At 45.7% G+C, this 13797-nt stretch overlaps 2 protein-coding genes across 3 annotated transcripts in view; one reads left to right on the forward strand and one right to left on the reverse strand.

The window, feature by feature from the left end:
- Positions 1–13797, forward strand: part of FAF2 (Fas associated factor family member 2) — a 176346-nt gene that overhangs the window by 56170 nt on the left and 106379 nt on the right. The gene's annotated exons all lie outside the window — the stretch shown is intronic.
- CLTB (clathrin light chain B) overlaps positions 1–13797 on the reverse strand; it is a 65034-nt gene that overhangs the window by 24979 nt on the left and 26258 nt on the right. For both annotated transcript variants that reach the window (XM_077265691.1, XM_077265690.1), the window contains exon 2: positions 5159–5208. In XM_077265691.1, coding sequence (XP_077121806.1) covers positions 5159–5208 — 50 coding nt within the window. The remainder of the gene's footprint in view (positions 1–5158; positions 5209–13797) is intronic.

Consider the following 13797-nt stretch of genomic DNA (forward strand, 5'->3'; position numbering starts at 1 on the left):
GTCCTGTAGTAGGCCATCGTTTAACCGCCATGAGAACCCAGATCTCACAGAGGGGTCTAGTTGAATTGAAAAATAAATGGGCGCGTGGTCAGACCATAGCACAGATCCCACATCCGCCCTCACTCCAGAGTCTAACAGACTGTGGGGATATGAAAAAGTAATCAGTTCTGCTGTATGTAGAGTGTACTTGAGAATAGAAACTATAGTCTTTCGTGCCTGGGTGGAGAACCCTCCACACATCCACCAACCGCAGGTCATGCAGCTGTTTCTTCACTTTTCTAATGGAGGCCAGAGAGTAAGAGGTCCTACCCGATGAGACATCCACCAGGGGATCCATTGGGAGGTTGAAGTCACCTCCAAGGATTATCGGCAGTGCGCCTGCAAATTTTTCTACAAGTCGTTTACATATATAACCAAATTTCTGCTGGCCCTGGTTGGGGAAGTAGACGTTTGCTAGAATAAGGGTGCGTGTTCCCAAGGCCACCTTCAAGAAAATATATCTACCCTCCATGTCTATTAATGAGTCAAGGATTTCAGGCTGAAAAGATTTATGGAAGCCTATAGACACTCCCTTAGATTTGGAGCAAGGATTGGTGCTATGGAACCATTTTGGGTAGTAATAAGAGGTACAATTAGGAGTCACCCCGGTTTTAAAATGCATCTCCTGGAACATCAGAATTGAGGTATGTTGTTTATGATTGGAGTACAAAATCTGTCTCCTTTTCTCGGGCACATTCAACCCTTTAACATTATGGGAGCAAAATTTAATTCCAGTCATGACTAGTGTATATTTCAATGGATTGGTAGTGTGGACATCTGGACCAGAACCTGAGGAGAATTCTGTATGTTTGTTGGGATGGGAGTAGGACAAAGGGATGAGGAAGGAGGGGGGAAAAAAGGAAAAAGAAGAGACAAGTGAGTTGAAAATAGAAGAAAGAGACTAAAGGCCCCGTCTCACACAGCGACGCTGCAGCGATACAGACAACGATGCTGATCGCTGCAGCGTCGCTGTGTGGTCGCTGGGGAGCTGTCACACAGACAGCTCTCTCCAGCGACCAACGATCAGGGGAACGACTTCGGCATCGTTGAAACTGTCTTCAACGATGCCGAAGTCCCCCTGCAGCACCCGGGTAACCAGGGTAAACATCGGGTTACTAAGCGCAGGGCCGCGCTTAGTAACCCGATGTTTACCCTGGTTACCAAAAAAACAAACAGTACATACTCGCCTTTCGGTGTCCCTTGCCGTCTGCTTCCTGCTCTGACTGAGCCGCCGTACAGTGAGAGCAGAGCGCAGCGGTGACGTCACTGCTGTGATCTGCTCTCACTTTCCGGCCGGCAGTCAGTCAGAGCAGGAAGCAGACGGCAAGGGACCTGACGGGCAACAGATGGTGAGTATGTAGTGTTTGTTTTTTTTTACATTTACGCTGGTAACCAGGGTAAACATCGGGTTACTAAGCGCGGCCCTGCGCTTAGTAACCCGATGTTTACCCTGGTTACCAGTGAAGACATCGCTGGATCGGTGTCACACACACCGATTCAGCGATGTCAGCGGGACCTCAACGACCAAAAAAAGGTCCAGGCCATTCCGACACGACCAGCGATCTCGCAGCAGGGGCCTGATCGCTGGTACGTGTCACACATAGCGAGATCGCTACTGAGGTCGCTGTTGCGTCACAAAACTTGTGACTCAGCAGCGATCTCGCTATGTGAGACGGGGCCTTAAGTGCGTGGTGAGTAAACACCTAGATTGAGAAATCATTGTGTGGTCACTTGGTGGGAGGCCACCAAGAACAACAATAGGGGTGGAAAGAAGCCGAAGACGAGAACCGGCCCCTGTTCGTCACCCCCACAACCTAAACAATAAAATATTAAACCAAACTTTGTTAACTAATATCCGGTCTTGTTCGGACTAGATTCAAATTAAAATTTAACAGTATAAACAATAAGGCAAATAAGTAAATCAATTATTCTTCAGGATTATCACAGTAATGGGTACCAGATCCATAGGTCAGCAAAGAGTGTGTTCCACATAGCGGGTCATAAGCGATTGGGAACCGAGTCGCCCCAGAACCCAATACCGCACATTTAAATTGGTACAAGTATAGTAGTACACACTTCAAAGTAGGAGAAGATCTAAAGAGAAACAGGCTCCTCTCATGTTACAGTCGGGGGGGGAGCCGTTTTTCTTATGTTGCTTGGTGCGCTGTGCTTTCAGCCATCTAGGAGGGATATCTGGAAGTTGGGGAGAATGAGGCCACTCGGGGAGATCAGTCATTGGTAATTCAAAGGTGCCCAAAAAGTTAGTTAGATCCCCAAGGTTACGGAAGATGGCAGTTTTCCCCCTTTAAAGGCTATCAGTTGAAACGGGAATCCCCATCTATACGTGATATCTTTTTCTTTAAGGAGAGATAATAGGGGCCGTAACGCTCTCCTGAGCTGCAGAGTGCGCCTAGATAGATCTGATAGCAATAAAATCTGAGTTCCACAGTAGTTGATGGTGCCCCTCTGTCTAGCAGCTACCATGATGGCCTCTTTGATTTTATAATAGTGTACTCTGCAAATGACATCTCTGGGTCTCGATTCAGAAGATGGCTTAGGTCCAAGTGATCTATGTATACGGTCAAACTCTATGGACCCTGCTCCCTCATCATTTAATAATTCAAGGAACAGTTTTTGTACCGTGGAATCTAGATCAGATGGGCCCACAGACTCAGGAAGACCACGTATTCTGATGTTGTTTCGTCTATTACGGTTTTCCAAGTCCTCCATTCCGGTCGCCATCTCCTCCAGTCTCAGAGTGTGGCTGGTAATGACCTCTCTGTGGGTTTGTAATTCCTGCAAAATGGCCTCCTGAGACTTTTCTATGTCCTCTACCCGGGACGTGAATTCCGATTTTAGGGCATGGAGCTCTTTCTTATAGGAGTATTCTATGCGGCAGGCAAAAACTTCTAAGTCTTTTTTGGTGGGGAGCGTTCTAATGAATTTGCTAAGATCACTTACAGTCACGTCATCTAAGAAATCATTATTGTCTTCCCCCTCATCCGTCATTCTGTCAGGGGAGCTCCGAGAAGTCGACGAATCACGCAGAAAGGAGCTGTCACTCAGGCCCTTATTGGAAGACTTGGATCTTGTGTTCCTATGTTGGCTATTTGTATTTAAAAAGCGTTCCATATTGTCAGAGTGGGATTCAAAATCCAGGTGTAAACCAGACCGTCTTTTGGATCTGCCCATATACCTCAGCAAGTTTTGGTAGTTAAAATATGGTTGTGGGGGGGGGGGATCAATGAGGCGAGTTTGTCTACATTGGACAGCCAGCTTCCTCAACAGCAACTGCCTCTCCCCTATGATGATTTCCAGTGTGATTAGGGAAATGGCCTGGGGTCTTATGAGCTCTAAGCGGGGCCGTAGGAGCAGCGTTACTATCAGTATTGGTATGCTGTGCAGCTGCCGTTCTTGGCGCCAAAAGAGGGGGGGGGGGAATCCAGAACAAAGTCACCACAGCCCCAGGTGGCTCCACGTCCTCCTGTCAGGCAAGGCGTGCAAAGTATGGAGTAGTGGAACGTGAGGGGACGATGGAGATAACAGGGATATGCTGTGTGCAGCCTGCACCGCGAGCCTGCCGGCTCCCAGCGGCTTCTGAGGTAAAATGGCCGCCGCTGTAATGTGTGTCCTCTCCCTGCTGCACTCCCACACTCACCGGCGTCTCTCCGTGCTGTGCCGCGGTCTCCCTCCCTGCCTCACGTCCCGACGCCGACCCCACGATCCCGTCCGCTGCTGCCGCTTGCAGGCTCTCCTCTCAGGCTTTCAGGTAGGCGGCAGTCCAGCTCCTGCTTGTAATGGCGGCGTTTGGTGCCAAAATGAGGGCCCAGAAGGGGGGAAACAAAGACTACCGCCGCCCCGGCTCCCTACCTGCCTCCGTTCTTCATCTGCGCCTGGCAAAGCCGATACTGGGGAGGTAAGTGTGAGGGGACGATAGGGACGGGCAGCGCGGGAGTCCTCCCTTAGTGTGTGGTCCGGGGCACCGCGGTCTCTGAGCGGTACTGGGGTAATGGGCGGTCTCCCCTGGCTCCTCTGGTGTTCCCAAACTCACCGGGACCTTCCGCGTTGTGCCACAATCCCCCTCCTTGCCTCACGATCTGTGTCCGCTTCAGGCCTCTGTCGGTCGTCGCTTCCTCACTGCAGGGGCTCCACAGGGAAACAGCGATGGCGCCTTCTGATTGTGGCGATGCGGGCTCCAGCCGGCGTCTCCTCTGCAGGATGCCTCCTTCGGTGCAGGGCCGGTTAGGAGGCTCTCTGATCTCTGGAGTAGAGGGTTTCCGGGGATTTGGACGCAATTTTATGGTCTCCAGGCAGAAAAATCTGGGGAGCTCGTGTCGGCCGCGTCCGCACCGTTCAAGCTCCAGGCCAGGGCTGCTCTTTTTAATCATTAAAAGATTGGACACCTGTACTGTACGAGACCAATCTGGTCCGTTACACCGGCACCCCATATCTTTGACAGAGTGCACGCTATATCTACTACTATTGGACACCTGTACTGGTGATTTTACTAAATATAAATTACTGTCAGAAGTGCTCATAACTAATCCTAAGGCCCCACGTAACTGCTCTTTTTTTTTTTGCAAAAGTTGGGCCAGAATTCCTGGGTTGTGGTGTGCCGGCATGCAAGATCCCAAAAACTTCAGGGACCCGTTTCATGATAAAAGACAAATATCTTAGATCTCGCTCTTTGATCTGAGGGTCCGTTTACATGGAGGCATTCATTGCTTGATCGGCGGCTTGTTTGCACTGAAAGATTACCGTGAAACTAGCGTTCTTAAAAACACTCTATCAGGATAAAAACAGTAACCGATCTACTGAGATTTCTGGCTGGTAACATCTTAGGACAATACGTAGCAGAGCTGGGTTAGCACAGAGCAAGCTCTCGCTCTTTCACGGAGAGAGCATCCGAAGAGTGCTGTAGGACCCCCTATAACAAGATCCCACAACAAGGACGTTCAGGTCCGACTTTTGCTAGTTCATTAGGGATACTTAGGAGCACTTTTGAAATTAACTCATATTTAGTAAAATCATCAGTACGGGGCTATCCACTCAGTGCATCCTCAGATTGGTGTAGGTACTCTCAACACAGACACAGCTTCATGTTAAAATTTATACTTGCCTGGTCAAAGTCGCCGTTAACTGGAGTAGTGACTAAGTCATCAAATCCCCCTGCAAAGAAAAACAAACAAAATCATGGTAGGCAGAAGAAGCCATGAGATCCACACTAACTACTACAAATACTGCTTTACTGCTACTCTGTGTCACCTAGTCGCTTATGCTTGGAGTATTCTTAAAACTATTCCCCTAGTTGGTCTCCATTCCACTTTTTAGCAAAAAACATAAAATGTGAGCAAAAACAAGTCATTAATGTGGCTATGAAGACACATGTATTCTTATGAATATAACCTCGCTTATTAAAAAAACCTTCAAACGTGAATCTCCCATAATGTTGAATATTAATTTTACATGTGATTTTCCTCTTACCGAACATGAACTTACATTATAGCCTGGTTTATAAAGAACTGAGAAACAAAAAGCAAATCAAACACTTTTAGGCCTCAGATGTCCGTACTGCACGTATGTGTACTATCTGTGTTCTTCTTGGCTACAACATGTACCCATGATAGCTTATGCTGCTGTTCACATGTCCGTTTTTTCCAGCAACATGGATGAAAAGTAATACAAGGCAATAGGGTCATATAAAACACAGAGAGCACCCTGAAGGCATCTTTGTGCTGTTCCTGTCTAACATTGTAACGGAAAGGAGACGCCATGTCATTTATTTACCACATTTATCCATGTGGGAAAATCACGGAAGAAGCACCAATGCAAAACACTGATGACACCCGTACCATTTTTTGTGTACGTGAAAAACATTGAAGTCTGAATGAGGCTCTATATACATAACATGCTCACATGGCCTTATAATAATGTAGGGCCAGCAGGTAGATACCGGCCAATCATTTTTTTTAGGTAATTTTCGAAAGTGAATAGACACCTACAGTCAAAATGACCTCTGCAGTACGAAAGAGATCATTACCCATGATAGAAGAACCCAATGGTGGTCCAAGAGCATACACTTCACCAATTAAATCTTCTTACAAGTGACAATGAAATATCAGGTCTTGGACCGGTGATTTCCAAAAGGAAAGGGCTCTATTGAGGCCATAAAATAACAGTGTCTGCTTTAGGACGGGGTCACACTTGCGAGTGCAATGTGAGAAACTCGCTCGTGTCTCTCACCTCAATACCCGGCACTCGGGACCGGAGTGTGCGGCTGCAAGTATTTCTATGTAGCTGAACGCTCCGGTCCGAACCGCCGGTGGCAGTGCCGGGTATTGAGGCGAGAGACACACGTTTCTCGCATTGCACTCGCAAGTGTGACCCAGGCCTTAGAAGGCATTCCTTATCTGTAAACCTCAAGGTCCTATAGAGCCACATAACAAAACTGATATAGGAAAGAGTATTGAAACGCAATTAAAGGGAACCTGTGAGCTGATTTTATTTGCGACCCAAAACACAGGCAGCATAAATCATAGACTGGCTCCTGCATTCAGGGAAAACATAGCTAAGAGCAAGGCTGAGGACGAGGTGCCTAGTTTAACAGGTATATCTTTGCCAACTTCTCTCTGCCTGCTCAGTAAGATTTTAGGTCTTTCCCAATCTGTATATAGGGAGAGTCATTCCAGAGCTGGTATGTCACTCTCCACAAGGAGAAACATTACCCCTTAGACCCCAGTCCGGAGCCTCTCACCTAGCCAAATCAGTTCTCATACTTTGCACTGATGAGGGCCAACAGTCCGAAACACTGTGTCTGCGAATGGAGATTCTGATTTGGCTTTTATCGTAAGTCATATTGCACGACTCGTTAAAGGGTCAATTGTGACTTGTAGGATGGCTACTTCCAACAGGTGGTGCTATAGAGTTCATGTCCTCTTCCTCTCTGAGGAGGAAGTTTTCCTAGGGAGAGACTTGTAATTTTACCTTAGCGGGTGGGAAGAAGCTGGGGGGGACATAGTGGTTAGACTGGGCACCCCGTCCACAGGCCGCAATTTCAACTGAATTTTTCCTCTGAAACGCCACTGAGAAAAATGACAGAGGTGGACGTATCAGTTTATAGAAAGAAGGGGAAGTATTCCACAGTTTGGCAGCTATAGGCAACAACTATATTTTCCAATTAACATCCAAATATTGACTTCCTTGAAAATGAAATGCATATCATCCAAATGCATCAAAGCAATTTCGCCAACATTTTGGCTTTTGAAAAGTGGCAACATTTTTAAACAATGTGAAGTTATGCAAAAATGTTGTGACGCTAGTTTCTCCCACCGCCACCCATTTTGACATAGCGGAAGGATGATGGTATGTCGTCGTCTTTATGAATCTTGGTGAATTGGGGTCCATTTGTATAAGGTGTAGACGTATCTATGGCACTGACTCATCAAGATCGGACCGATGTTGTTCGCACCCTTCTTGATAAGGGGGAATACTGGGAGTTAGACACTTCTAATTCATTACAAGGCGCACATATGGAGTAAGATTTGTGGCGCAAGAAACACCGTTGCTCATCATGAATTTGACAAACGAGGGTTACTATGTCCCCATCCTGCCCCAGCTCTGCCCACTGTCGGAGCTGGGCGAAAATAGCATGAGAATGTTTGCCCCCCCGCTCAGACACAATAAATAAAGCGGGGGTCTCATGTCTCCATAGACCTCATGTCTCTTAAGGGGTTAAATTAACAAGGTTAAAGAAGGGTCAGTTTTGTTGTGGTAATTTTATGTAAAGCGGCTTAAACCAGTTCTGGCTGCTTTTTGCGCGCTCAGATTTGCGGGACCCTGATTGGTCAGCTGGATTTTTAGCTGTGTTTTTTGTGCAATATAAGCCCGGTTCCTGTCAGCACCTGTCACTGCGCTGGTGCTTGAGGAAAGAAGAGCCCACCCTCCCTCCCGTTATATTGGCATCATTATCCTGTCGTTTGGTTTTAGTTGTGGGGTAAAAATCACCCTCCTTTGGGTGGATTTGGCTAATGGATTTTTAAAGAAAAAATATGGTCTTTAACGTAAGAAGTTTATTTAATGGTATTTATTCAAGTTGTTTGTAACCCTAATTAAAACCTCACGGCCAAATTTTATTCCATTATTAAAGGTGTCTTGTCATTTATTTTAGTATTAAGTGGGTCTTATGGGGACATGCCACAAGTCATGAAATTTCACCACAGCCTGGCATTATGCCAAAATTTTGTGACTTTTCGTGTGAAGGCTTTGATGAATCCAGCCCTAAATCCATATAATGATATGGATGCATATCACTTACAGGGAACAAAGCCAGGTTTTCACATCTAATTGTGTAGACCTTGAACTGGGACCATTAGCTAAGGCTTCTGGATGGACTAAACCAGTATACAAGACTCCATCTTTATTTACGACGCTATGCCTAGCTGGCCACTGTCACCAGAGCTCAAGATTTATTTTTAAAACCGCGCTGGAAAATATATTATCAAAACTGGTACACAGCAGATTTCTTGCCCATGACAACCAATCAGGTGCTTTTATTTTCCAAAGGCCCTATGTCATATGAAAGAGAGAATGCGAGTGGCTGCTATGGGCTAAAGACACAGCTATCAAACTCCTCTTACATGCAAAGTCTGAAAGAAAATGGCTTTAAATAAGAATTAAGGGTTTTACATGTAGTGTACAAATTCACTAAACATTTTCATTAAATGACCAGAATTATCATTTCCAATGATGAAGCCTATACAAGGGATTGTCTGGGCAGAGCCAGGAAGCGGCGTTGCCACTTTTCCAGCACGTCCGGACCACTGTAGCCAGTGATTAGCTACAGTGGTTATGTGACTTTATCATAAAACGTGATGACACGATGTTGAGGTCATCTGACCACTGCAGCCAATCACATGCTGCATCGGCTCTGCTGGTGGAACAGTGATGCCTCCGCTTCCTGTGTATAAACAATGATTGCGCCTGAACCAGATTAGGTGAGTATTGTCAAGTTTTCTATAAAGGGAACCTGGTGTGTCAAAAAATGCTATCAACCTGCAGATATGGGGTTAATCTGCAGATTATTAGCATTCTAAAGCTGTACAGCGGCCACAATAAAAGCCTGGCTACTGAGAGGAAATTACCTTTGTTCCTCCCGGCAGCCTCCGGCTTTTGGTCATATGGGCGTGGCTTCAGTCACCATGCAGCACATAGTGAGCAGCGACTGTGACCACTCTCCCAGCACTGACAGCCGGCTCAGCAGTCCAGAACCGGCTGTCAGTCAGTGCTGGTGTGTGGTTACATCCGCCGCTCACTATGTACTGTGCGGTGACTGAAGCTGTGCTGGCCTACTCATATGACTGAAAGCAGGAGGCTGTAGGGAGGAATAAAGTTAATTTCCTCCTGGCAGCCGGGCTCTGCAGTTTAATAGTGTTTATTAACATGACCGGTTTCCTTTAACTATTCCAAGCACTCCTTCTCATTTTTAAGGTTACGTCCCCAAGGTCAGTATTAGGCAGCACTTGCAGCACATGTCCGCTTCGTCTAAAGCGCTTCTGGCTTTTGTACACGTGGTGATTCCGCATATGTTCATTGAACTGTGCGGAATCACTGCGTCCAATACATTGTACGGGTGACATTTATCTTGCGGAGACTGAGCATCTCCACAAGATAAATTGACATGCTGCAGTCTAGAAAGACGAGCCACATGTCTGTCTCCGCAGGGAAGCCGGAGGCACCCCTGCATGCATAGTGGAGGTGGGATTTCTTGAAATCCAATTCACTATGCTGTAACATCTGGACGCTGCGGATGTATGCAGTGTCCAACCCACAGCGTTTACTGACCGTGGGAACATACCCTAAGAAATCTCATTCAAATAGCTGAGCAACAAAAACTGAAGCACAAATTCACCAGTAAATATAAGAATACGTATTTACTGCAGACTTCTGACAGTAATGGTTCTGTAGTTTACTGTTGCAGAGATAATTGCAAAAAGATCCAAGGCAGTTACAAATTTCACCCTTTGCCATTTTATAAAGTGAAGCTTGCATCTACAGCCACAGCTTAAAGGGGCTCTGCCAATACAGAATTATTGTTGAAACCGCTTGTACTTGGTTTGAACAGTAATTCTGTCATGAGAATCCATTTAAATTGACATGCTGCAGATCTCAAACCCAGAGCTCCTGTCAATGTACACTGAGGATATATTTTGGACACGTACACAGCTCCCGCAGAGCATGTACGGCACATGTCGGGACGGGGTTAAAGGAACCCTCTGCTGTTAGAGAGAACCTGTCAGAACAATAATATAATGTAATATACGTACGGTACATGGTTGTAATGGTTCTATAATACAGATTACATGAACACCTTTAACACCGCTTTGTTATTCTTCTTTAACCCCTTAACGACCTTGCCCTTTTCCATTTTTGCGTTCTCGTTTTTCGCTCCCCTCCTTTCCAGAGCCATAACTTTTTTATTTTTCCGTCAATTTGGCCATGTGAGGGCTTATTTTTTGCGGGACAAGTTGTACTTTTGAACAACATCATTGGTTTTAGCATGTCGGTGTACTAGAAAATGGGAAAAAAATTCCAAGTGCGGTGAAATTGTAAAAAAAAGTGCAATCCCACACTTGTTTTTTGTTTGGCTTTTTTGATAGGTTCACTAAATGCTAAAACTGACCTGCCATTATGATTCTTAAGGTCATTACGAGTTCATAGACCCCTAAGGCTACTTTCACACTAGCGTGGGTACGGGCCCGTCGCAATGCGTCGGGCCGACGTACCAACGCATGCTGTGAAATAATACGTGGGCAGCGGATGCAGTTTTACAACGCATGCGCTGCCCATTCTGCAGTCTGGGAAGGAGGGGGCGGAGTTCCGGCTGTCGAAAATGGCGGACGCGACGCACAAAAAAAGTTACATGGAACTTTTTTGTGCCAACGGTCCGCCAAAACACGACGCATCCGTCGCATGACGGATGTGACGTGTGGCAATCCGTCGCAATGCATCGCTAATCCAAATCTATGGAGAAAAAACGCATCCTGAGGGCAACTTTGGAGGATGTGTTTTTTCTCCAAAACGACGCATTGCGACGGACGTTACCCGACGCAAGTGTGAAAGTAGCCCAACATGTCTAGGGTACGTTTTATCTAAGTGGTAAAAAAAAATTCCAAACTTTGCTTAAAAAAAAACAAAAAACAAAAAAAAAAACACGCAATTTTCCGATACCCGTAGCGTCTCCAGTTTTCGTGATCTGGAGTCAGGTGAGGGCTTACTTTTTGCATGCTGAGCTGACGTATTTAATGATACCATTTCAGTGTAGATACGTTCTTTTGATCGCCCGTTATTACATTTTAATGCAATGTAGCGGTGTCCCAAAAAAGGTAATGCTGGCGTTTCTAATTTTTTTCTCGCTAGGCTGTTTAGCGATCAGGTTAATCCTTTTTTTTTTATTGATAGATCGGGCGATTCTGAATGCGGAGACACCAAATATGTGTAGGTTTGATTTTTTTTTTAATTGTTTTATTTTGTATGAGGCGAAAGAGGGTGATTTAAACTTTTATTTTTTTTTTTTTAACTTTTTTTTTTTTTACTTTTGTCATGCTTCAATAGCCTCCATGGGAGGCTAGAAGCTGGCATAGCCTGATCGGCTCTGCTACATAGCAGCGATCATCAGATCGCTCCTATGTAGCTGAATTACAGGCTTGCTATGAGCGCCGACCACAGGGTGGCCCTCACAGCAAGCCAGCATCAGCAACCATAGAGGTCTCAAGGAGACCTCTGGTTGCTATGCCGACGCATCGCTGACCCCCGATCATGTGACTGGGGTCGGCGATGCGCTCATTTACGGCCGCGCGGCCGGAAGCGCCGGTTAAATGCCACTGTCAGCATTTGACAGCGTCATTTAACTAGTTAATAGCGGCGGGTGAATCGCGATTTCACCCGTCGCTAATGCGGGCACATGTCAGCTGTTCAAAACAGCTAACATGTCCCGGCTTTGAGGTGGGCTCAGCGCCGGAGCCCACATCAAAGCAGGGGATCCGACCTCCGCCGTAATAGTATGGCGGAGGTCGGTAAGGGGTATCACCATTTGAAGTTTTCTGCTAGATAGATGTCAGTGCACAGGGGCCGCACTGTATATGGGGTCTTCTCCCCTATGTGATTCCCCGGCCCCTCCGTCGGCCTATGGTCTGTGAATGAACTGCCTCCTCTGTTTGAGATCTCAGCAGTGACCATAGCCATAGGCAGAGGGGCTGGAAATCACAGGGAGGCGAAGACCCTGTATACAGTCCGGCCCCTGTGCTCTGAAATCTAATTAGCAGAAAACTTCAAATCATGATTAAAGAACAACAACAAAGCGGATTTCTTCACCAAAAGAGTCATTAGTGATGAGTAAACGTGCGCAAATAAGGTGTTATATTGCACTAATGCATATAATATTGTTGCGCTTTGTTGCTGCCAATGTTCATTGTCTGCTGATTTGTTGTAGGACAGCAAATTAATAGTAGGGGTCTATTCATTATTAATTTGCTGGTATTTATATGTTCCCATCATATCCCACAGTGTTGTAAATAAACTGCATTTACTCCCATCTGTCTCTGCCACTGCAAGGGCTCTCACCAATCCACCTATCATGAGCACACAAATATACGCATCCAAATATTTTATAAAAAAGCCAATCAACCAGTTCTGTAGGAAGAACCCCCCCCACACACAGAACACTCATGTAAATGCTGTCAGATTTACACACCGATTCATAGCTCCCCCCGTGTTTACCTTAGTGCTACAGCAAATTAATCGTTAGCAATTACATATATTTACCTTTTAGACCAAATATTGTTGGTCTACAAAAATACGAGTGCAGCAATCATTAACTCAATTTGTGCCTTGGTTTTATTCACTTGTTCATAAGTACATACTTGATTGAGGCATATGCATTTAAAAGAAGTGTATCATCAGAAAATGACTCATCGTTTAAGTCAGAATTTTGTGTTGCATATATTTAAAAAAAGAAAATAAAAAATGGCAATGTATTACGTTTTTGCGGTTGTTTTTTTTTGCCTTCTTTCCAGAGCCATAACTTTTTTTATTTTTCCATCAATATGGCCATGTGAGGGCTTGTTTTTTGTGGGATGAGTTGTACTTTTGAATGACACCATAGGTTTTACCATATCGTGTACTGGAAAATGGGGAAAAAGTCCAAGTGCGGTGAAATTGGTAAAAAAAAAAAAGTGTTATGCTATGAATGCCGGCCACGTAGTGACACTCATAGCAGTTCGGCAATGACAACTACAGAGGTCTCCTGTCATGCTAACCCATCGGCAGCCCGTAGGCATGTGAAATTAGCGCTGATGGGCGGAGCAAATGACACACCCGGTTTGCGCGAGTTAAATACCGCTGTCGGCATTTAACATGTTAACAGCCACGGGAGGATCGCAATTCCACCATCGGCTGTTAGGCGCACATGACGGCTGATCAGATCGGCTGTTAGGGGCATATGACGGCTGATCAGATCAGCCGTCATGTGCCGGGAAAGGTGCAAGATCCGGAGGGAGGCGACCTATGACTTACCTATACATCATAGATCGTAAAGGGGTTAAACAGTAATTTTAACACTGACCACTGGGTTTTTTTAGACGCCTTCCTTTGCTTTCAGGAAGAGTTTACAGCAAGGTCCATATTATCAGTAGAGGTGGGATGACAATGACCTCTATACCCAGCTGAGTAATGATTGGATAGTATAGTGTCAAACTCTGTAGG

The sequence above is a fragment of the Ranitomeya variabilis genome, chromosome 5, assembly GCF_051348905.1.
Source record: "Ranitomeya variabilis isolate aRanVar5 chromosome 5, aRanVar5.hap1, whole genome shotgun sequence".
Classification (NCBI taxonomy): Eukaryota; Metazoa; Chordata; class Amphibia; order Anura; family Dendrobatidae; genus Ranitomeya; species Ranitomeya variabilis.